At 42.4% G+C, this 24,223-nt stretch overlaps 2 protein-coding genes across 6 annotated transcripts; both read right to left on the bottom strand.

The window, feature by feature from the left end:
* Positions 1-13,011: 13,011 nt before the first annotated feature.
* si:ch211-266g18.9 (transforming growth factor-beta receptor-associated protein 1) lies at positions 13,012-19,797 on the bottom strand. Of its 4 annotated transcripts, XM_061063026.1 has the most exons (11): positions 18,784-19,796; positions 18,390-18,584; positions 18,036-18,190; positions 16,979-17,061; positions 16,498-16,845; positions 16,270-16,327; positions 16,039-16,182; positions 15,734-15,868; positions 15,504-15,648; positions 15,010-15,431; positions 13,012-14,913 (listed from the first exon to the last, which is right to left on the bottom strand). In XM_061063026.1, the coding sequence occupies exons 1-11, from the start codon at positions 19,457-19,459 to the stop codon at positions 14,770-14,772; spliced, it is 2,505 nt and encodes an 834-aa protein (XP_060919009.1). In that variant the 5' UTR covers positions 19,460-19,796; the 3' UTR covers positions 13,012-14,769. The 4 variants fall into 4 exon arrangements, with proteins under 4 accessions (XP_060919009.1, XP_060919007.1, XP_060919008.1 ...); XM_061063024.1 differs by having other exon boundaries at positions 13,012-15,431; positions 18,784-19,797; XM_061063025.1 differs by having other exon boundaries at positions 16,039-16,327.
* Positions 19,798-20,128: 331 nt separating this feature from the next.
* On the bottom strand, positions 20,129-23,719 carry fhl5 (four and a half LIM domains 5). Of its 2 annotated transcripts, XM_061063278.1 has the most exons (6): positions 23,583-23,719; positions 23,235-23,412; positions 22,870-23,044; positions 21,546-21,715; positions 21,188-21,374; positions 20,129-21,061 (listed from the first exon to the last, which is right to left on the bottom strand). In XM_061063278.1, the coding sequence occupies exons 2-6, from the start codon at positions 23,394-23,396 to the stop codon at positions 20,910-20,912; spliced, it is 846 nt and encodes a 281-aa protein (XP_060919261.1). In that variant the 5' UTR covers positions 23,397-23,412; positions 23,583-23,719; the 3' UTR covers positions 20,129-20,909. The 2 variants fall into 2 exon arrangements, with proteins under 2 accessions (XP_060919261.1, XP_060919260.1); XM_061063277.1 differs by having other exon boundaries at positions 23,235-23,708.
* Positions 23,720-24,223: the final 504 nt, after the last annotated feature.

The following is a 24,223-nucleotide window of genomic DNA, read 5'->3' as shown; positions in this document are numbered from 1 at the left end:
CATGTAAAACTTTCCCTTCCTCCTAACATAATAATTATAATGTCACTTCCCAGAGCCCTTTCCCTCAATTGCAGCATGTATAGGTTTAACTGCGATGACGGCCTGCTGGAAGATCTTTCTAGGACAGGCCTGATGACTATTTTGGGTCTCTGACCTTCTTTTCCCGACAAAGAGCCTCTGTCAATCTCTTCTATAATTCCTGAACCGAATCTCCTTTTTTCCCTGGATAATGAAGCTACTGTAAATACCATTTTTCCGAGCATATGGGCTTTACTTTTGAGGCACAGCTGAAGCCTGTAAGTATACATCTTTGTCTCTTGCTGAGCTCACAGTCACGTCTGGATGGCACAGGGTGAACGGCTAATTCTGCTGAATGTCCCCTCTGAGACTTTGAAGACTTTCCAATTGGTATTTTTCTCAGCTATTTACGGTCCTGTATTTCAAACAAACTCTTCCAAATGTGGAAGTTTTGGGCTCCTGTGGTTAAGGAAGAGAGAATTACAGTTCTAATACCAGTGCTCTTTTCCTGCTCCAGTGTTTACATTGGTCTAGTCATATTCTGGTCAGATTGCAACAGCTCGCGGTTGAATAAAACTGTGGTGGTGGTAGCCGCTGCTTGATTCTCATCGTATGCCAGACAGACAGGTGGACAAGGCTGTGTCTGGAAACTCCTGCAGTAGCACTTAAATGGCAGCAGCTTTCTCAAGTGGCTGTCTAAGAAAGGGAGAGAACATCTGATCAAACTAGTTTTCCAAGATGGAAACACGCATCACTAACAGACTGTGCTACTGCGTGCATGTCATTCAGTGAGCTAAACCAACCAGAATCCAACAGGAATTTACTAATCAAAGCCATCTGTTAGTATTTACCCTAATGATATACTGTATTTTTCAATGTTGAAACTATTGTACCCATGCCTTTACCATATAAAAAGTAATATTTCTATATTTTATATAACCCAAGCATCCTTGACATTGAATTTGTGAAAGTAAGTGCAGTCTGTCAGAGGCTTCGTTTGGTTTCAGTTCATTCTTTTCATAAAAGTTGGTATGAGGGTGGCCATGTGCACGTGTTAGGTTGCTATGTTGGGAACCTTTAACGATATAGTAGGGAGTACCTTTCTGTACTCGCTGCAGAGCTTCTTACATTTCGTCCGGCACTGCTCTGATGTCCTCCCTCCACAGCCATCCTTTGCGCAACAAGCAGTACACTTTCTTGTTCCTGCACAGCCCCACCCAGTCCCCTCTGGAGCTCCTCTTCCCCAATGAAACCACGGAAGATCTGCACCACTGAGGTCATCCATGGTGCAGGGCTATGCACTCACACAAAGAAACTGAACAGCCTTGAAGCTAGTCTCCGTTAAATCAACGGGGTTTTTTTTTTTTTGACATGATGCATTTTGCGTTGGTCCGTGTCTACAGTTGTTGCAAGGGAAGTGACGATACTTTCGACCAATCAATGAACTGTGATGTGTTTAGCGCCACCTTTTTAGGGTTGGATCGGTACACTTGGCGACCCAGCAGAATGGTAGCAAAAAAAGTAGGACGGTACAGGTTGGTTATATTGGTACCATTCCCAACGTTTAACTGTGGAAACGCCAATAAATGCGTACCGTACCCAACCAAACTGAACTGAACCGCTTGGTGGAAGCAGGTCTTTAGGGTGTAGCTACCCTGTGACTGACAGATTGATTTACCAAGACACCATGTCAATTAAGAATAGACGCCTTATATTGACCATATTTACACATTTTCCTTCGACATTGCACTAAGGTTGGGAAGATTTACTGCAGCTTAAATTTTATACCACACTGGTCCAGTTTTTTTTATTGTACGAAACAAATTCGATCAAAAATAGTTGATGATTTCAGCACATCTCCATTGGTTTTAAACAGAAAGAACAACAGATTTCAAAACCACTGTAGCTGAGTGAAACTTCAAGCTAAGCTGTGGTGCCAAATAAGCTGAGTCACAAGTCAACAGCTAATGCTAGCAGCAATCCAACTCATAGCTAACATTGTTGGCTAGCTAAAATAACCTTACTAACTTAACTTTTAGTCAACACTTTCCCAAGGGAGCTAGCTAGCGTAACCATTAGCTAGCAACTCATGCCCTATTTTTATAGCCTTGCATTGTGTAACTCTATCAAGCTATGTGGTGGTTTCCTGCTAATGTGAGCCTTTGTTAAATGGCGCTCCATAAAGGATTTCACACTGATGGAAAATGTTTGTAGACAGGGTTTACTTTGTCTCCTGTCTCATCACACAGCGTTTTTCCCTTCTGTTACTCTCTTGTTAAGTCATTGTAAATTGCATTCATTTAGCGTTCCCTTCAGAGGTTTGGAAAAAGAAAGCAAAAAGCTAAATGAGATTAGTTTGATGTTTGCACTCTCGCTTCAAACACTTTCACTTTTTTGAGCCACACAGTGAGAAGCCCCTCTGGTGATCGCACATCCCATCTATACCTCACAGACGCGCGGTTAGCTTCATTGAAATCAAGCTAATTATATTCCCCGCCTGTACAAATGCAGCCACCATAAGCTATACTTTCACCAGTTATTATCTCTCTTACGGTTTCGTGACTGTGCAACACCCTCTCCTAATTAAAGGTCGGAAATGTGCCAAAACCTGACATTAAAAACTGGGGAGATTTTTTTTTTCTCTTCTTTTTCTACGGTGTCAAAATCTTCCCAGTCCCTCCAGTCTGTCAGTCTGTCCCAGTTTAACAAAAGCCGCCAACGTAGAGCTCAGCATGAGCTTCTTGGAAACCAGTCTGCACAGTGAGCTGATGAAATGCAGCAGTAAACTGTAAATGTCAGTCATCACCTGGGGAAAAAAGACACAGAGGTGAACAGACACACACACTTTGTCAAACAAGGTCTGAAATGAGTTAGCTGGAGAACAGATAATGAAAACATTCTTTTACATTATGCACATGTCTTTTGTCTTTTTTTATATTGGCTGAAACGGGCTTAAATCAACTGTACCAGTCCCCAACAATATTTCTTTCTTATCTTTTTTTATTTTTATTTTTAGGGTTTATTTACTGCGTATTTATTCTTCTATTGTTTTATCTGCTTTGCAAGTTTATCTGTCTGTCTGTCTGTCTGTCTGTCTGCACAGTTTTATGATGTCTATAGGGAAAGCGGTTCAAAGGATTTAAAGATATTTACAGCACATTTCGCCTCAGGTTTGGAACAAGACGTCCAATTATGCGTCCCCTGGTTTTTATGGGCTTGAAGAAAATGCTCCCCCTGGTTCCCTCATGATTGTTTGCTTTTGCCTTGGTTTTGTTACTTCATTAATTTAGCGTACACAATGTTATCATACAGAGCTTGGAGTTGGTCTCGCTGTTTGGACAATGGCAAGCTAGAGAGCTTTATTTAGGATTTCTAATTCACTGTGCTGTCACCACAATGAGGACTGCTTTGTGATTTATTGCTGTATGTTGACGCACAGAGTTGGAACATATGATGAAAAGGTGCCTGAACACGTCACTCAGCGAATGATCCATCATGGGTAAAGCTATGTTTCAGTTAAAGGAAGGACCAAAATCCAGTGGACCATATATTAACAACCTTTATTTAGACAGAAATACCAATAAAACACTTTCAAATGACTTAAATATCAGAAGCAGGCCTGCATTCAGGACCTTACTTGTCAATAACTTTTACGTTTTATTAGCCATGTGTTCATTTAAAGAAACGGATGTATTGTTATCTACACATTGTTACTGGAGCGTGTGTAAGTGTAGTAGGAGTCTGAATTTATTTTAAGAAGAAAGACGTTTTTGTAATGGATTGCAGGCAGAAAACATTTGGCAACACTTAAACGATACTTTACATTTTAACAAAACCAATAATGCTACATATTAGCTAATAGTCCATCAATTTAAATGTAATACTAAATAGTGGCTTGTCGCTGAAGCTGTGAGAAAAACATGGGGGAAAAGCACAGTTTGTTCCACTTGAATGTAGTGCAGTTCAAGTATAAACTAATGTAAGTGGAAACACTCAAGTTTGTGAAGTTTTTTCAGATTATTCGGCAAAGATGCAGCATCCCCGGATATCATATTTTTTTTTATTTAACGCTTGTGCAATACCTACTGCGTACGTTACCCACAATGCAACTTGAACTCAATCATTTTAAGAGAAATTCAGGTGTTTAAGTTTCAGTCATTAGCATCAAGGAGAGACAAGGAGTGTTGGGTGGTGAGGTCTCAAAAGCTCACCTCATTTTGGCTCGACCGACCAAATTCTTTAAAAAAAAAACAAAAAAAAAAAAAACTGAAAAAACCCCCCCCAACTGATTACGACTCAAGTGACATCACTGGAGGCAATATCAAAACTTTGAGTAGCCCAATCATGTGCCTTGAAACCTTTCTTCACATTGTCAAGAGCACAGAGAACATTTGATACTTGTAATTAGTTTGAAAAAGTATTAATTAAACACCTAAAATGGATTAAAAAAAACAAAGAGATAAGGCATTCTTTTCAAGAATTAATCATTTTTCTTGTCCATCTTCTCTCCTGTACAATGTACACGTCAAAGAACATCTTGTACTCTTTGGGATTTGACCTTTTTTTTGTTTTTTTTTTGGTTGGGATGCAATGTGATGCTCGGGCACTCCTGAAATAACCACAAGTATGGGTATGTGTTGCCGCATAAAACCACAAAGTGCTGACATGTCGTGCAGCTTCACGTCAGCTGAGAATCGCTCTATTCTTCTGCTCTCAGTTTTGGGTTCATGAAAGACTTAATGAATGCCTTAAAATGCCATCCGTTTGATGCTTCCAGGGATGTTCGATCTGTAGAAATAGATTGTAATTCTATGCTAAAGCACGATATACCTCTAATTTGTCTGAGCTCTGATTGGGGCTTTGATTGCTATGTATAAGTTTATGATAGTTTTCTGCTCTCATATACAGATTCCTGAAGATTAAATGACTTAACTTTCGGGTTTAGTATTGGATTTCATGCCTCCCTCGGGCTTTTATTGCGTGGGTTACAGTAAGTTCAGTTCTAGATAGCGGAGGGAGGGCGTTTTTGACACTGGCGGTTGATATCAAGGGGTTGCTTGGACATTTTTAACTCCCCGGGCCGTTGGTTGTGGTGAAGGGTGTGTTTGTGTGTGGGGAGGATTGGCGCTAAATGTCTAATTATGCAGTATCCCACGTTGTGCACTTTCCCAGGGTACAGTAACAGTAACTTATCGCAGCGCTCGCTCTCTAATCAGTGATGTCAAACACCACATGAACAACAGTTAAAACAGATAAAACTTTGGGATCCCGCGCTGCTGAACACACGTCCACAGCTTTAATTATGTTTGTTTCACGCAGGACGGACCGTGAAGCCACTTGTGTGTCTAAATTCATCACCTGCAGCTCGCTAAGTACACTTCCTTCTATGTCAGCAACAGGATGCTCTGAATTTAGACGTACAAGAGTAGAAATCAAAAATAGAGCGTCTTGTAAATAAGATTCAATGACTTATTTGTTGACACTGAGGTGTATGAAATGAAACTTAATGAGAGATATGATTGCACTATTAAAAAGTGTTCCCTGTATGGATAATGACGTTTATTTGTATGATTAGGCGTGTAACAACAAAGCAATTAGTCGGCCAGATTGCAGTTTCCACCCCAGCTTTTAAACAGACTCTGCAGGTTTCTGTTCCCAGAGACCCAAATGTTCCAGAGATGAAAAGGAGCTAATCCTGGAAATTGGACGCAGTCGTCCAGATTCTTAAAAGAACGTGTTGGACGAGCACTTCAATCTGCACCTGAAATTCAGTCATTAGAAGTGAGCAGCGTCAACACGAGAGGCTGCCAAAAAAGCCCTCCACTTTCCTGAAATGAACTCTAATTATTCATCCATAATTGAGTCATTAGTTGTACACAGCACAGCTCATTAAGCTAAAGCTGCCCGGGTTGTTAAGGAATACATCTATTAATGGTTGAATCAAAGTTTCTGTGTACATCGGAAAGCCCCACAACTTAGATTGATTCTCTTGCTTTTACAGAAGTTGTTAAAAACTACTTGCAAGAGGTAGTGAGGTTGTCAAAATGTTCAGTACTTCGATACTTTCCAAAACCAAATCTTTTAAAACAACACAATGTCTGATATTAAATAAATAAAGGATAAATTATAATTATATTTAAATGATGAATTGCAACGAAAAGTACCAACGTTGTGTTTCTTAAATAGAGATCAGTCACGTTAACCAGGGCTGTCAAATGATTACATTTTGTAATCGTGATTAATTGCCAAATTTCAATAGTTAATCACAATCAATCTCTATTATTGCACATTTGACAATAAAAAAAATGGAGGCTTTTATTTTGAAATTGTGTACTCTTCTTTAGCTTAGATCACTCGCTGTTTGAATTTAACCCTGCTTTTATTTTGAAATACAGTGAGGACCTTTTCGTAGAGCGGCTACCAGTGAGAGACAATGTGCAGCGGTGGTCCATGAAAACATACAGGTCGGTTCATCTGGATTGTGAAGGATAATTAAGATTATTAACATCGGGCTCTATACCCTTTATGTTTGAATGACAACTCAAGACAGTGTCAAAAGTGCACATGAACATTGGTAATACCCAAACATTAGAAAGAAGAAGATATGGCTGCACACTTGGTCAAATGTCACAAAAAGTTTTTATTTAATCACAAGGTTTCCACCAGAGGTCTTCTTCTGACACACTGTGCATGTAGGAGTATCTGCCATCTATTTTTGTTGCCATGGTTTGGAAACAGGTAAACTTTTGTTTTTCAATAGTATCGCATCAAACTTTACAACTCTGTTACCATGACAACCCTAGGTAGATAGGTAAAAAGACCCAAAATGGAGACTCAGAGACACAGGTGAAAATCTTTCCCCAAGAATTCCCAAACCGAACACAAAGGACACAGATGCTCCCAGATGTTGTTCATAAAATACATGGAAACATACTCGAACTAGGAACTTGGTCTATAACCATAAAAACTGAATATAAAGTTAAATGGGGCACGAGCAGAATGACCTCCTGGCAGTAGCACTAAGCTCTGGCCTTAAATTAGCTTCTGATTACAATCCTCTAGATCAGGGCCGGAGTGGGACTCATTTAAAGCCTGGCAGTTTCATGGCTCAGACCAGCCCGCTTTAGTTCACAACCTTTTACTGGAGATAAATGATTTTAGCCTTACGAGAAATAGTGCACTATTCCCAACAACCGTGCTATTTATAATTTAATTTATCCAAAATCAAATGTCCAATTCGACACACATTAGTACAAGTTCACAACTAACTTTTATTTGAACAAATATGAGTAATGGTAAATCATAAATATGAAGAAAGAAGTTGAAATTATGAGATATTCATTATTTGATGTAAAAATACTCAGATAAGGGGCACAGGTAGCGTAGTGGTAATCACGCACACCCCATGTACAGAGGCTGTAGTCCTCCAACAGGAAGCCCGGGTTGGAATCTGTGGCTTCTTTCCCGCATGTCAATCCCCATTCTCTCTCTCTCTCTCTCTCTCTCTCTCTCTCTCTCTCGCTCTCTGATTTCTGACTCTATCCTCTCTCTGTCTCTCTCTCTCTGTCTCTCTCTCTCTCTCTCTCTCTCCCTGATTTCTGACTCTATCCCCTCTCTGTCTCTCTCTCTCTCTCTCTCTCTCTCTCTCGCTCTCTGATTTCTGACTCTATCCTCTCTCTGTCTCTCTCTCTCTGTCTCTCTCTCTCTCTCTCTCCCTGATTTCCGACTCTATCCTCTCTCTCTCTCTCTCTCTCGCTCTCTGATTTCTGACTCTATCCTCTCTCTCTCTCTCTCTCTCTCTCTCTCGCTCTCTGATTTCTGACTCTATCCTCTCTCTGTCTCTCTCTCTCTGTCTCTCTCTCTCTCTCTCTCCCTGATTTCTGACTCTATCCCCTCTCTCTCTCTCTCTCTCTCTCTCTCTCTCTCTCTCTCCCTGATTTCTGACTCTATCCTCTCTCTCTCTCTCTCTCTCTGATTTCTGACTCTATCCTCTCTCTCTCTCTCTCTCTCACTCTCTCACTCTCTCGCTCCCTGATTTCTGACTCTATCCTCTCTCTCTCTCTCTGATTTCTGACTCTATCCTCTCTCTCTCTCTCTCTCTCTCACTCTCTCACTCTCTCGCTCCCTGATTTCTGACTCTATCCTCTCTCTCTCTCTCTCTCTCTCTCTCTCTCTCCCTGATTTCTGACTCTATCCTCTCTCTCTCTCTCTCTCTCTCTGATTTCTGACTCTATCCTCTCTCTCTCTCTCTCTCACTCTCTCTCTCCCTGATTTCTGACTCTATCCTCTCTCTCTCTCTCTCTCTCCCTGATTTCTGACTCTATCCTCTCTCTCTCTCTCTCTCTCTCTCTCTGATTTCTGACTCTATCCTCTCTCTCTCTCTCCCTCTCTCTCCCTGATTTCTGACTCTATCCTCTCTCTCTCTCTCTCTCTCTCTCTCCCTGATTTCTGACTCTATCCTCTCTCTCTCTCTCTCTCTCTCTCCCTGATTTCTGACTCTATCCTCTCTCTCTCTCTCTCTCTTTCTCTCTCTCTCTCGCTCCCTGATTTCCGACTCTATCCTCTCTCTCTCTCTCTCGCTCTCTGATTTCTGACTCTATCCTCTCTCTGTCTCTCTCTCTCTGTCTCTCTCTCTCTCTCTCTCTCTCCCTGATTTCTGACTCTATCCTCTCTCTCTCTCTCTCTCTCTCTCTCTCCCTGATTTCTGACTCTATCCTCTCTCTCTCTCTCTCTCTCTCTCGCTCCCTGATTTCCGACTCTATCCTCTCTCTCTCTCTCTCTCTCTCTCTCGCTCTCTGATTTCTGACTCTATCCTCTCTCTGTCTCTCTCTCTCTGTCTCTCTCTCTCTCTCTCTCTCTCTCCCTCTCTCCCTGATTTCCGACTCTATCCTCTCTCTCTCTCTCTCTCTCGCTCTCTGATTTCTGACTCTATCCTCTCTCTATCCTCTCTCTCTCTCTCTCTCTCTCTCTCTCTCTCCCTGATTTCTGACTCTATCCTCTCTCTCTCTCTCTCTCTTTCTCTCTCTCTCTCGCTCCCTGATTTCCGACTCTATCCTCTCTCTCTCTCTCTCGCTCTCTGATTTCTGACTCTATCCTCTCTCTGTCTCTCTCTCTCTGTCTCTCTCTCTCTCTCTCTCTCCCTGATTTCTGACTCTATCCTCTCTCTCTCTCTCTCTCTCTCTCTCTCCCTGATTTCTGACTCTATCCTCTCTCTCTCTCTCTCTCTCTCTCGCTCCCTGATTTCCGACTCTATCCTCTCTCTCTCTCTCTCTCTCTCTCTCGCTCTCTGATTTCTGACTCTATCCTCTCTCTGTCTCTCTCTCTCTGTCTCTCTCTCTCTCTCTCTCTCTCTCCCTCTCTCCCTGATTTCCGACTCTATCCTCTCTCTCTCTCTCTCTCTCGCTCTCTGATTTCTGACTCTATCCTCTCTCTGTCTCTCTCTCTCTGTCTCTCTCTCTCTCTCTCTCTCTCTCCCTCTCTCCCTGATTTCCGACTCTATCCTCTCTCTCTCTCTCTCTCGCTCCCTGATTTCCGACTCTATCCACTCTCCTATCTCTAAAATAAAGGCACAAACAAACATGTTGGTGATCAACCACCAGACAGTTCATTGACTTGTGTAACCGCATCATTTATTTCCACACAATCTCAAAGAAAATGTAAAACCTCGTTATCGTACCCCTATGGTTCACCGACGCTGGTCTAGTGAAAGACATCAATATACAGTGGTGTTGTAGCACTCCAAATCGGTCTTTTGAAGGTCTCGTCTCATTCATTTTTACTCCGCCTTGTCTCGATCTCGGACTGGGCGAACTCCGGATTTTAAATCAAGGCCAGTCAAGACCACCTCTGATTCTTCTTTTCTTTTCCAGGTCAATTACTTTGATTGGAAGGAAAACACCAAGAATACATAACTTCAATTCATTCATAATTTGATTTTTATCCCCCGGTTACGGCCACAACTTCCCGGTCTTACGTTCTAAGTGAGAGACTCGTCCGCCCCACACAAGATGATGATTTTTCATTGATGTTTATGGTCTTGGTCTTGTCTCGGTCTCGCCCTGCTTTGGTCTTGGTGTTGACTCGGCCTCGGTCCCGAAATGTCTTGGTCTTGTCTCGGTCTCGGAGCATTCTGGTCTCGGTTAGTGTGGTCTTGACTACAACACTATATCAATATCATGGAGCATGGTATAAGGTGTACAAAAAACAAAGCTCTTAATTTCTGTAGTCCTGTTAGATGAGGCTAAATCACGACACATGAGGGAAGTTAATGGTATGTCATTGAATCTACCCCGAGTTATGTCAAACAGGATGGCTAAGATAAAGAACCAATACGATGATGGATGGTAAAGTCTGTACGGATGGTCTAAAGGGAACAACATAACAGGAAATCTTGTTTTTGGAGCGGGGTTGATCATTCTTGAAGTGGTAAAGTTAAAGTACATCATATCTTCCTGGGTTAGGGTTAGGATTAGGGTTGGAAATGTGCAGTGTAGAAAACAGATTTGAGCCGTCAAAGAGGCAGAACAGTGAACAGTATCAGGCCTGTCGACGGGGGTTTGACTCTCTATACCATAAAGCACGATGTATATAGGGAAAGTCTCCGTGCAGAAGGGCAGGGTGGGTGTCTGTGGTCACTGTCTCTGCCCTGTGTGTCTCCAGTGGGCCACCCTACACATTTCTCCCAGTGGCACTCAGCCAAACCCCAAGGTAGCAAACCATGAAAATGAGAGCGTTGCCTTCGGGAGGAGTTAAAAAAAGACATGTTTTGATCATCCTCTTCGGCTATTTTTCCCCAAACGTTTTCCCCGCTATATCTATAGAATTAGTTTTGCTGAGAAAAGTGGAAATTAAAGTTCAATCGTTTTAGGTTTTCTGCTACCTTACTATTATTGCCACCAAAAAGGGCTGCAAATTAAGATTCCCCTTGTCTCTGCGCGACCACTAAGAGACTGAAAAATGCGTCATGTGGGACACGATACAGCAATTTGTGGCTTCGACTCTAAATATGAAGCATGATGCACAGAGGAGCATTGTGTGTTCGTTTTCCCACTCGTTTGATTTAGTTTGGTACCTGCTTGGATTTTCTAAATCCTGAGACAGCATGTGTCCCAGAGTCTGTGTTAGTGTGTAATATATCTCCTCATGTATTTTTATTAACATTAAATGAATGTTACATTTCAAACAATACACTTCACTCTTTGTTATCTGTCGCCATCGACGTTTCTTATTTGCATGTTGGCCTCACAAACACCTCTCCCGCTTGTTTTCTTTCAAAATAAAACTTTTTTTCTTGCATCTGGTTTTGACGATCTTGGCACCCCCTGTGGATCAAAGCGGTGCCACTTATTTTTGGGCTGATCTTGTCCTGTCCATGCTTTATTAGTATTTTCTGACAAAAATAATCTCACTGTTCTTTGAAGGGCCGGGAGTCTTTGGGTGTCTCACGATTCGATTCGATTTCGATTCTTGGGGTCACGATTTGATTCAGAATCTATTTTTGATTTAAAACCATTCTGGATTCAAAGTCTATTTTTGAATGAGTACATACTTCAGGATCTACTCCAGTCATTTTGTGAGACTGGCTGAATTTCTTGCTGCTCCATTTTTATATTCTACTGAGTTAAGGAGCTAGTCTTAGCGCTTGACTGACTGAGAGCCACAACAACAACAACAAAAAAAAAAAAAAAATCTTGGAAGTTATGAGACTATTTAAAATCTCAGAAGATAAAAATTTAGATTTTTAAATGAATCGTTAAACTCACAATGAGTCTCTGTCGTGGAAATGTTAAAGAAGGCTGATGCTGCAGCATGCTGGTCATCACCTTGTCCGATACCCAAACATCAGTTCAACCATCGCATTTATGAGCAATACTCCTCAAATATGTGTAAGTGCTTAGACAGTAAATCCTTTGGTTTTAACATGATCTTCGGTCACTGCTAGGTTTAACATACAGTCAAGTCAGTCAGTCTGCGTCTCTATGGAATTGTACTCGGTGCCAAACGAAGCTATGTTACCATGTAAACATCCTACAGTCCAGACTGTGGACGTCTTTTCTTATATTTAGAAAAGTACAAGAAGAAAATGTTCTTGTTGTCCCTCTTTGCACTGAGTCTGTGGTGACATATGTATTTATAATGGGAGGCCAATGTCTGGATATCCCTCCCAGACTTCTCCATGAATGAGCCTTTCTGCTGATCAAACCAAATGAGTCACAATCAAGTGAACATTAGAGACTGATATCGGTGTCTCATATTCAATAACAGGGGGATCCTTTTCAACTAAATAAAAGTTTAAAAAAGACAGTTAAATGCAGCAAACGGTTGTATTGATCTTTATTTAGGTAGGAGAAGTTGTTCTTGGACTTGTTTGTGTTTATTTTTACCTGCTGCTGGTCAGCATCAAAGATGGGAGAAACATATTTGAGGCTCAGCATAACCTCAGGTGTTCAAAACATCATAAATGCTCCCAGAGGAAGCCAGAGAGAGAGAGAGAGAGAGGGAGAGAGAGAGCGAGAGAGAGAGAGGGGGGAGAGGAGTGGACATGGTCCTGACCTCAGGTCCACCCAGAGGTCCCTGGTCATCAGGCACGGCCCAAACTGCATCCAATCACAGAGCAGCAGCACAAACGGTGAAGACATAAAAACGACAGTTTCTCAAAACAAGTGAGGAAGACGTTGACGTTGCTGTTTTTGTTTGCACTGAAACATTTTAGATGCTGATCCAGGAGGGTGAAAGATACAGAAACACTGAATATATTTTAGAGATTTTTTTTTTTTTTAATGAACCCAAATTACATCATGTTTTAACTAGACAGGCTAAAAATCTCCATCTTCATTTTTAGGGAACATCTTTTGGTCAAATCTCCATCGAGTATCGGGAATGTTTGTTGAATGAAAATTAACCCCTATGTGACATTGTCTACGTACAAAAAAAAGGCTTGGAACTTGTGATTGGAAAACAACAATGACCACTATTAGAAACTGTCATACCCTATTTACAGATTAGATTGACTTTATTTGGCATGGACATCACAGATACATTGGACGAACCAGATGCATTGTTTAAGTGTTTCAGCATACATGCTAGTTCTCAACACCTGTCCACAGGGGGCTTTTGAAAGAAAACCATGAAAAATAGAAAGAAAAGCAATAAGACAGGAAGAAACAATAAAGAGAAAATGACTAAAATAATCAAATGTGCAATATTTCAGCATCACCTCTTTCTTTTTCTGTTTCTTTTTTCAGTTCGAACACTGATATTTCGGTTGTTTTGTATGACTTATAACATTTCTTTTTAATTGTGTTTTTGGCATCACTGGTGTCTACATTGCCCACATTACATGCTGACACATTTTCTCTTTGTGCTTTGTACATTTTGTGTTCTTGTGTGAACCACATGATCTAAACTAAACGAGAATTAGAGATAGGGAGACATGTAGATATTCAGGAGTGGACGTGGCATCTTCCACTCTGACCACACATAAGAGAAACACTGTGGTTTCTGGGACATGATTCAGCTCATTTACATGAGTCAGAGGTTAAAGTTATACAATCAAAGTGAGAAATTTCAGGTCAAAGCTTGAGCCCGGTGTAATCTTGTAGACCATAATTCTAGTTGGACTCTGAAAGGACTTCACAACACCCACACTGTACAGTATATGAAACCCTCAGTGAGAACTCCAACTACTCCTCATTAGTGGAGAAAACAGAAGAAATCTTGGCAAGGGCATCACAAAGTGATACTGCCTTCTAATGAACTCATTATCTACTATTTATCTACAGTGCAATTAGTCCCTCACCCAAGGCCAACAAGCGTTCAGACTCGAGCCAAATGCTGCAACCGTTCTGCTCGTTTAGGCGTCTCCTTCGCTCCTGTCCCAAAATGCATCAGGATGAAGAAATACTAACAGTTATGGTTAGACTTAATGACTAAATTACAGAAAAAATAAATACAGTTTGAGTGTCATCAAACTTAATTATATGTGTTTACGCTGATCTACCAGATTTATACTGTACGTGTGGACACAGAGGAGTTTTTGTGTGCTACTATTTGGAGTACACGTCTATTTATGTTCCCTAATAATACAGAGTGGATGATTTTCTCTGTTTTCCGCGTTCATAAACATCACAAACATCTTATTAGGTTGCTTAACAAAACTAACAGAAGCGACCCCAAACTCTTCATTTCTTGAAGTTGTTTGCTTTTCATTTTTTAAACCTGTACTTGTGATTATCTGCAGGGGTCATACATTTTCATGCAAAAGGCTGCATGAAAAAAGCTCCTCAGTGGACTTTCTATTCCCGGCTCTGTGGAGACAAATATACACAGTTTATGGAAACCAGGATGGCGGAGATGCATATATAGGGCGATGGAAGATGGTCAAGCTCTCTCCAGTCATCAGGTTTACCACAGCTGGTTTCCATGTGAAAACAGTACTGTCTGATCAGTGAACACATCCACCCGAGTGTCCTCCAAGATTCACTTTATAGCTATTGCTGTCCACAATGTCTGAAGGAAACGGCTCAGACATGCCACTCTTGAAAAGTGCACAGCTTGCTCTCTTTGCATTCTGAAACCTGTTATTTACTAAATGTATTTTTTTTTTCTAATTAGGGAAAGTGTCTGGTCCAGACTGCATGAAGGGAATCTTTGTACAGAGTTTGCCCAGTCTAATCTCGAGGAATGACCGTGTAGGAAACAGACACGCGTATTTGCATAAACACAGAATAGACTTGGTGTGTCTGTGTCTCTTTACGACGATGAGGGGCCACAACACCTTGTGTGCATCATTTCACCGCGTAGGTTACAAGCAAACTGTGGCTCTGCAAAGTCTCTCTGACAAACCTTACACTTCTGCTCCTCGTCCAGCCTGAACTTTGTTTTTGTGGTTTGCATCTGCAGAGGAGAGAGCAAAAAAAAAAAAAGGAAACAGAGAATACACAGAATGTTCAACCGAGCGAAGAAAAATGTGAACCATCCTGTTGGACTCACCCAAATGACCTTGTGCCGCATGAGCTCCACCTGGCTCAGAGCCTTCTGCAGACTTGCCATCCGCCTCTGGTGGAAGGTCTGTCTGAGGGATGCGACTAAGAACTGGGAGAGCAGCTGCACGGACCAGGTATCCGGCAAGATCCGGATCACGCTCTCCGCTGTGAAGACCTGCGCGTTGTCGTTGAGCAGATCCATGGCGGCGTTAGTGAGGTCGTCGGAGCGCAGGTAGATTTGGAGCAGGGTCAACAGCAGGGTCCGTCTGAACTGTGAGTCCTGGTTTTGGGAGGCCCTGCAGCAGAAGGCCTGCGCAGCCTGGAGGTCTCTCTCCTGGTGAACGAGCACCTGCAGCGCTTCGGCGTGCTCACCGACTCTACCCAGGAGGATCGCTTTCTCCGCGTGCAGGGTTGTAGACTTGATTCTCTCTGCGATGAGAATAAAACATAATTTTAGCGAAATGTAGCTCTTATTTGATTTCTCATCGGGCGTCCACGCACCGTAAACAACAGAGACGTCAAAGAACTCAGATTCCCACAGCAGCTGCTGCAACTTCCCCCTGGTCTTCATCAAATCGGTTTCCTCTTCCTTCCGCAGCGCCTCACTAACATATGCCAGGGCCAGACGGCTGTGATGCCTCTCCTCCTGGGGGTGAATTACACCAATCATGTTTACACGCATTTAATAAAGGAGTCAGGTGATTAGATTAGGTAGAGGCTGCTGTACCCACCTCACTCTTCATTTCATGGATTAAGAACTCAAGATACAAAAGCATCGCCAGCGGGTACTTCTCCAAGAAAGCAAGGACATCCTGTGTCTCTAATGGAGCATCTGGTGGACGCCCGATGAAAATCTGCACACCTATCTATTTTGGAATAAGTAAAAATGTAATCACCAATCAAGTCTTGTGAGCAAAGCCATTTAGTTCATACATTGGGCGGCAATTTGCTCTGTGCTTATCTCTGAAACACAAAGTTGTATTGTACAACTCTGCCCTCTGCAGTTAGGTTCAGAGCTTACAAATTAAAGAGGTACCTCCTGTTTCTTGTGCAAAGTCCAGTCTGCAAATTTCCACACGGCATCACTGTCTTGCAGTTGGCTGAGGGTCCAAACTATGTGTCCGTACACATCAGAGCAGGTAGGGTCTTTGTGGGCGCCATTGACGATTTTCACCCAAGTCTGGAAGAAAAAAAAAGGCTGAAACATACGACTGTTACACAAAACAAATCTTATGCATACAATTTGTGGAGTTTGGGGAAATGATACCTCGAGTGCATCGATTTCCTTTCCATGGCTTTGATAGAGGGAGCCTAATGTGAAATATCTGTAGAAAAAAAACAAGAAAAAAAGAGAGAGAGAAATAAATAAAAGAGCAAGTGCACCATCAGAGAAAATGCAAATCGGCCAAATGTCCAAAAATAAAACTGAAGCCTTTTTTTGAGCTCCTACTAAGTCTGATTACGGTCCACCTTTTCAGCAATAATTCATTTTCACCTGTTGTGTCGCTCCAAAACAGGAACACAGTGATCCAGCCTGCACTCATTGGGGAAAGCTACAAGCTGCTGCAGATTTTCATCGTCTCCCAGTTCTGCGTACAGCCTCAGGAGGGCGCAGTCCACCTCCCGACTGCACCCCAGGCCTCGCTCTGTTCCCCTGACTGCTCTGAGAAAGTCTCCCAGGAACACCAGGTAATGATGAAGCGCCTTCCTGTCCTCCTGCCAGAGCGCCTGCAGATCCCTGGCCTTGTTCTCTTGATCAAGCCGGGATTGAAAGTCCTCGCACTGACCGCACTGTATGTCGGGGTGGAGGCGGATGATTTCTCTGGGGTCCAGACCACCTTTACTGTTCAAGGCAGTATTGATTTGTTAGACTTTGGAGTAGAATTCAGCAGACCCACTCTTCACAAAATTCCCTCTGCTTGCTCAGATGTATATAGGACGTTTAGAATGTAATGTGAAAAAGGTTATATTCTCACATGAATAGATATTTGGCCTCAGAAAAACTCTGCTGGTAATAATGAACATATCCAGCCAGGCAAGTGATGTCCTGCTGCAGCTCCTGTAGGTACAAAAAGATCCTCTTTAAACCAGCAACATAATGCATCAACTTACTAAACCAACAATAAGCGAACTCAAATCTTTGGACAAAGGAACACGAGCATATTAAAAGAGGACGATAAACAACTAATTATAAAGAACTACTGATGACTCATCGGCGTGTTAATTCTACCCTCGTCACCTCTACGCTGTGACCTGCGTTATGAGCCACAAATGACACTAAATCTCTCACACCATCTGCTGCCCTCGGTTGTAATCATCCAACAGCATGAACGCTCATGAGCAGCTCATATCAGCGATGGAATATTGAAATCAAACACTGGGCTGTAATGTGTGATTATTATCTACACATCAGTGGTTTGTATGAATCTAAAATTAAAGTTGTGCTTTTGGTGTTTGATGCACTACAGGTCGCTTTGGTCCAGACTGAACCACGTCAACAACTACTGAGTTTTTCTTCTAACGACGACAGCAGGTTGAAGTTTTTACTGATTTTGTCAAATTTCTATGCACCTACTTAATTGCATTCACTGTGTGGATCTCTGAATTTTGGTCTTGTGCTTACAAAAGGTGTATATTTTTATTTTCTCTAAAAGTTCATGACCAAAAAGTGGTGAAAATAATTGCACTGCAGTTATTTTACAGCTTGGGTGAATGGAAAGTGTCTTCTTGTTTCTGTCACAGCTACTTTTTTTTTGCAAATGTTAAAATCTAAATCTAACAAGAGGAACAAAGCAAACATTATCAATCAAGCATGCACCCTAAAGATAGTTATTAAAAGTATGGTTATATACTCCTTTTGGTTTATAAGTTTGAGGTGCTGTGTTGCAGAATAATGTTACAGTTTTAGGTTTCAAAAGAGAGAAAAGAGTAAGTACTATAAATAGGCCTGTGTCAGTTATACACAGATATCTTTCGATTTCAAACTCAGGGTGTGTTTAGATTCCGTTATTCCGTCTACACATTTCATTTCACCTCGTATGAGTCGAGCGGGTGACGTTCTTGAACTCCATCCAGCAGCACTAAGGCCTCCTCCACCCTCTCAAGCCTCACCAGTGCCTGGACCTGCTCCTCGAACGGCAGCAGACGCAGGCTGAAAATGTCTCTCTCTGTGAACACTAACACACCATCTGAGGAGGAGTTTTTTTTTTTTTTGTTGGGTTTCAGAAACAAAAGAGTCCAGGAACAGGAGATTGGCAGAATGATTGACTGAATCGGCGCAAACTGAGACAGAGACATCTCTTTCTGACTAAAACAAAAACAATTTGACGGCCTCTCCGTCTGCAATCTTTGCAGGATTAGGTGATGGACGGGTGCTGCCCGGTGTACCTGATGTGGAGTGCAGACCCTTGGCTCCTCTGAGGCTCACAGTCTGCTTGTGCTGCTGATCTAGTACACTGTAGACAGACAGCACTTGGGGCTGCAGGGTTAAGATGTAAGGGAAACACACCCGGGCTGCCAGCACCTCCTGAGGCCACTGCAGGGGGGGGCGCTGGCAGATCCCCGTCTTCATCACAAACATGCCTGAGGGGTGAGGATGGAGAAAATGATATCTTGGCTAAACAAATATCCTCTGGCTAGATTGCTAAACGGAGGAGTGACACGAGATCATTTACTGTGTGGCTGCTTTTAGAAGAGAGGCGACACATGGAGGCTTCTTTCCTCGACAGTCTGGAGAGCAACACGTGTCTGAATATTTTTTATTTTTTTTTGGAGCACTTACCCAAAGATTCAGGCCCGTTCAGGAGGAACTCCCCTCTGCCAGCTGATGTAACAAAGACACGCTGCCTGCCGTGAGCGTGAGGGAAAAGCTCCTGGCTGCTCCCGGTTGAAACATCACAGAGGAGATACCTGTCGCCGGTGGCTACACACAAACAAGCGCCGTCTACTGCCAACGCCACGGGGTCCTGGACTAGAGGGACTTCTTTTACAACCTCCCACCTGTCCACGCCCACCACGTGGATCCGGATCACCTTCCTGCGGCTGGAGGAGGTCACCATCTCCACGCGCGCTTTCTGGGATACGAGCGCCGAGTCGCACACCTCGAACAAAGACACGTGCTGGATCTTTTTCAGCGCGGGAAGCGGCTCTAAGGAGAACATGTTGAGGGCTGTGACGCTCCGGTCCCACAGGACCAGAAGATGGTTGAAAAGCGGGACTACTCTAAGTTGGACAACGGGGTTGCTCGAGCCCAGTTTTCTCACCCTACCGTCTCTGGTTTTTATCCGGTCTCCATCGGTGCTGCTGGGAAGGATTAGATGCTGCACTGTTGCATCCCTACTTCCTATGTACACATTCTGATCATAGCACTCGATGCACTGGATGCTGCTTTTGTCTTTTTCTTTTAAGGCTGCCTGCTTTTCATACACGTGTGTTTGTGTGAATGCTCTGAAAGCCATTTTAGGAAATCAAAGACGCCTGACTTTTAGGGTCAAATACAACAAACTATCAGGGTAAAAAAAAAAAGGTCTTAATGAAATGTGCAAAATACAATGTCCCTACCTCTCCGCTGCTCTCCCTTCCCTCTTTGAATCTTGCACAAGTTGATGAAGTGAAAACCAGTTTCTCGTCCCCATGTGACAGGAAACCTTAGTCAGCATTTTTCCGCCACTCATCCTGCCAAGTGAGGACACTTACACAACTCATCAAAACTGCCCATACAGAAAAAAACGTCTTTTACAAGTATCAAAACAATAGGTATGGTGAAGAGGACAGATATTTTCGAGGTTACCCACAGTTACGTCCGCCTGTTTTCTTTGGCTTGAACCAAAGTTGTGGATTTTGGTCGGTGGATAATTGACAAGTAGAAGCGCAAGTGATCTGCTGATCAAACCATATATAGTCGCTCTTGGTTTGTTTACAATGTGAACGAGCTGGGTGCGACCGGGTCAAGGGAAGCACAGAAGAAGCACACGCTGATTTGTTTCAGACAATGATTGTCTAAAGGGTGACTGAGAGGGGACATTATGCTCCTATAAAAATCTGGATTTCAAACCTAACATCAGCTAAATCTGTCGCTCTGGAATTTTTATGAGGAACTAAAGGAGACCGGGAATGATATCCACATGAGTGTGATATTCCCAGAAAGGCCTTTATTGAAGTGTGTATTATTTAACATGAGCAAAGCAGAAATTATTATTATAAGTCATTTTTGTCAAATGTTTTCTTAAATTTTCTTACATATAACAGAAAAACATGTCTAATAATAGTCAGAAAATTGGGCTGTGACTCATACACTTTTTATTAGATCCATCAATAAACATTTTTGTCCATTAAATGTCAGAAAATACTCACACTACTCAAATCCAAAATGGCATTTTTAAGTGCTTTTTTGTATCCACACAAGCAGCTAAACAAACTGTTGAATGTCATATGACACAAAAATAATTACAAATTTAAAAGGCCTAAGAAACTAAAACCAGCAAATGTCCAGGATTACACTCTGAAAAGACTCAAGCTATGAATAGATTATTAAATAAATTAAGTTTATGTGTCAATAGACTCATTTCTAAATCCAGAAGCTTGTAAATAGCCTTGACTGAAATCAACGTATGTAAGGAAAAGGAGCATATTACATTTGAATAAGCAAAATAAACATTCATCAAAATAAGACGAAATGGCGTCCTAAATTAAACATACATGTGAGTCTTCATAAAACATCTGCATGAAAACATCACTGTTTAGTGTTTGTGGGCCATGTGTTCATATTCAAAACCAAAAAGCATCTGACACTCAGAGTTTCTTTATGTTCCTGGCATGCTGTGGAGAAATATTCATGAATTAAAACCCATTCTCGTTCAGAATAAGAGCTGTCGGTGTTGCCGTGACCCCTTCAAGGGAAAGAAAGAATCACTTCTCCCTGCCGCAGTCGGTGCACAAGATGTTGTCGCGTTGGGTGAGGAAGCCGCGTCCCACCAGCGACACGGAGCACTGCATGCAGGTGAAACACTCGCTGTGCCACTGACGCTCCTCAAACGAGATGTACTTGGCTCCCGCCAGACCTGCACACATCAAACAAAGCAGCAAGTGTTTTATATTTAATCAGACAAAGTCTTACGTTAATGCAAATCAGCGTCTCATATGGCGGGTCAGAGTGAACGTAAACATGAGCTCTGCCGCTGACTCACTGGTGATCGCCTTGGTGCAGCCCACACACTTCTTTGCGTACAGGTTGCTGAAGCACTCGAGGCAGTATGGGTAATTCTCCCTGGAGGTGAAGCGCTGGCCCGACAGCTGCTTTCTGCAGCTGATGCATAGGAAACACTCGCGGTGCCACGGCTTGTCTTGATAGGTCACTCCACCTGTTGTGATGGCCTGGAAGATGAGCGACAAACGAGAACACACAGAGACACACACTCCTGTTACCGTGCATCCTCTGATTCTGCAGCCACAGCTTGAGTGTGATTAAAACATCAGGGAGTCGGGGGGATTTTCTGCGCGGCAGCAGTCGATACATAAAAGAAAACCACTCAGCTGTAGCCGTACCTTCTTACAAGCACAGCACTGGTAGGCAAACTGCTTCTCAAAGCAGGGCACGCAGAAGTAGCCGGTGTCTTTAGGGATGAAGGATTTGGTTCCTATTGGCTGCTGGCAGCGGTGGCACAGGAAGCAGGTCTCATGCCAGCTGTTCCCCTTGTATTCCATTTTGCGGGAACCTGGCACAGAGGGAGAAGAGCAGCTTAGTCAGCATATGGTACCTCTATGACAGAAACACACTGCAGCCCAAAATAGTCCTGCTTGATCTGTAGGAGGAGGACGATTGCAGTCTTAATCATCTAGGAAAGACATTTGGGAAAGAGTGAGGCTGCATTGTTTTCTGGTGTTTTTTTTAAGGTGTATACGTTTTAAATGTACCAGACGAAGATGTCTGTTTGTCATGCGGTTGCAGATGTTCCAGCATGCGTTTTCTGAGCAATTAAAAAGACACTTGAGGTCCATTGAATCGATGTTCTGGAGCTTTCCATTGCTCACAAAATCTCACTCAGTTTGATGGACTGAACTCTGTTGTCATGGAGTTTTTTTAAAGATTTATTTTTGGGCTTTTTTTTACGCCTTTATTGTAGAGATGGGAGAGTAGATAGAAGCAGAAATCACGGAGAGAGAGAGAGAGAGAGAGTTGGAAATGGCACACAGGAAAGGAGCCACAGGTTGGATTTGAACCCGGGCTGCCTGCTCTCGGGGACTTCACCCTCTGTACATGGGGTGCATGTACTTAAAAGAGTCTCCCATACTAAGCCTGATTAGCCTCTCATACTGTGGTGACACATTAGTAAAATACAACTTTGACAGTTTGTTTTTTCTGTCATGTTTTTTTTTTTTTTTTTCAACCAATTAACTCTGAGCTTTAAAGGCGCTGGTTTAGGAAGATTTTGTTACCTCCAAGCAGATTCAAGCCATCTGGTTTATTCTGTTTCCGGTCCCCCCTGCTAAGCTAGGCTTGCACAAGAACTGCTGGCAGGGAATTCTTTAGATTGAGATCTTTCATATCAATAAAGAGGCTTCATATTTACTGTACAGAGATAAACTCTGTGAATATCAAAATGGAAATACTAACTTCCCCAAATTGTATCTATATATTTATTATATATATATATACATGTTGTTGTTTTTTTACATCAGTCACAAAGTGTTGAAGTGACCTTTCAATTGTCAAACATGGGTTCTTTAGTACTTTCAAAGTTACTTACTTTTAGTCTTTTTACACTAACACTACTAAACATGTGACGATGTATTGAGATGTACATTTTAGAAGGTATGGTTTAACCCTTTTCATGGTCATCATCATCATAACCATTATCCAGACATGTACCTGGCATGACGGTCTTCTTGCAGGTCGTGCACTTGGAGGAATAATCATTGGCGTAGCATTCGGTGCAGAGCAGCAGATCATCCTTGGCGGCGAAGGCTTTTTCCACCAGAGATCGGCTGCACTTAGCACACTTAAAACACTGGTCGTGCCAGTGGTGATCCTTGTAAGACAGGTCCTATAGGCATATTAGCACATTGTATATTTCACTTTTAACTTCCAGGTAAGGGAAATATTTATTGGGAATATGCACGGGTTAAAAATGCATGTGACACTCTGACTTTGAAGCTTTACATACAAACAATCCTATTTTAAAACTTACCAAAATAAAATGAAAAACTCTCAGGGTAGAGATTCTGCTTCCTTACCTTGCTGTTACATCCAATTGCTAAAGAGCAGCCCTCACAGCAGTTGGCAAACAGGTTCTCATAGCACTTAGTGCAGTACTGCGTGTCCTCTTTCATTATGTACTTCTTCCCCAACAGGGACTCTTTGCAGTAGTGGCAGTCGAAACGCTCGCTGGTCGACATTTTTGTTTTGCTTACTCTTAGCTGCAGGTCAAAAAAGAGCAGGAGGAAGAAAAAATTGGACAAGCGAAGAAGTCAAGGGAAAAATGGAAACTCGCTTGGAATGCTTCCAAGAAAATCTTGCCAAACAGATGTTTCCAGTTCTTTTTAAAATGATCTGAAAGATGCAAGAAGGAGAGGAGTCTCTACCTCGGATGATAAGTGGAGTGGATGAGGCTAACCTGGGGACTGAATCTGAGGGCTGCAAAGAGTGAGCAGTCCAGGCAGGGATGAAAAGGGGTGAGGCAGGATTAGGGGTATCAACTGTGGGGGGGGGATCTTCTATAAATACAGGCCCTCTTATTAGCGATAATCTCCGGGGAGAATGGCCATGCATGCTCCACTGCTTCATACTGTACCTTTTAAGGGAGCTGGTGGTGCAGGGATGGGTAAGCTTTTAAAAATGATTTAATCACAGTTGCTTCTTTTTTTTTTTTACAGGAATGTATAAAAGCAATAAGAAATGTGGTTTAGGTCTCAAAGACAGGTAAACGTTAAGGAGCATGACATCCAAACATTTTTTTTTGGATAAATTTCTCGTAAATACACGTGAGGAAAAAGATGGACTTTTTAAAACCCCAAAGAGGCAAAATAATTTTCCCTTTCCCCCTCGAGTATTAGTTTGATATCAGTGCCACGGCAGACGTAGTCGTCTATTTAGATGCTGTGACATGCCTGGACACACTTGTGGCCTTTGTCAGTGCCTGATACACACACAAGCAGTTGCAGATGGCTGATGAGAGGTAGGCGCCAGCAGCTTTTTTTTTGGCTGCCAGGTACTGTACTATAAT

The sequence above is a fragment of the Labrus mixtus genome, chromosome 18 (assembly GCF_963584025.1).
Source record: "Labrus mixtus chromosome 18, fLabMix1.1, whole genome shotgun sequence".
Classification (NCBI taxonomy): Eukaryota; Metazoa; Chordata; class Actinopteri; order Labriformes; family Labridae; genus Labrus; species Labrus mixtus.
The sequence above is the reverse complement of the archived record's forward strand: the minus strand, read 5'-3'. Positions and strand labels throughout refer to the sequence as shown.

Bases quoted from the DNA above. Each gene is read 5' to 3' on its own strand.
- si:ch211-266g18.9 (XM_061063023.1), bottom strand. From the start codon at position 19,459: ATGGCTTTCAGAGCATTCACACAAACACACGTGTATGAAAAGCAGGCA. The intron at 18,191-18,389 runs GTACACCGGGCA...ACTCCTCCTCAG, and splicing joins GGGTCTGCACTCCACATCAG to ATGGTGTGTTAGTGTTCACA. The intron at 16,328-16,497 runs GTGAAAATGAAT...TTTTTTCTACAG, and splicing joins GTTTTGGAGCGACACAACAG to ATATTTCACATTAGGCTCCC.
- fhl5 (XM_061063278.1), bottom strand. From the start codon at position 23,396: ATGTCGACCAGCGAGCGTTTCGACTGCCACTACTGCAAAGAGTCCCTG. The intron at 23,045-23,234 runs GTAAGGAAGCAG...ATATGCCTATAG, and splicing joins CAATTGGATGTAACAGCAAG to GACCTGTCTTACAAGGATCA. The intron at 21,716-22,869 runs GTACATGTCTGG...CCTCTGTGCCAG, and splicing joins CAAGAAGACCGTCATGCCAG to GTTCCCGCAAAATGGAATAC.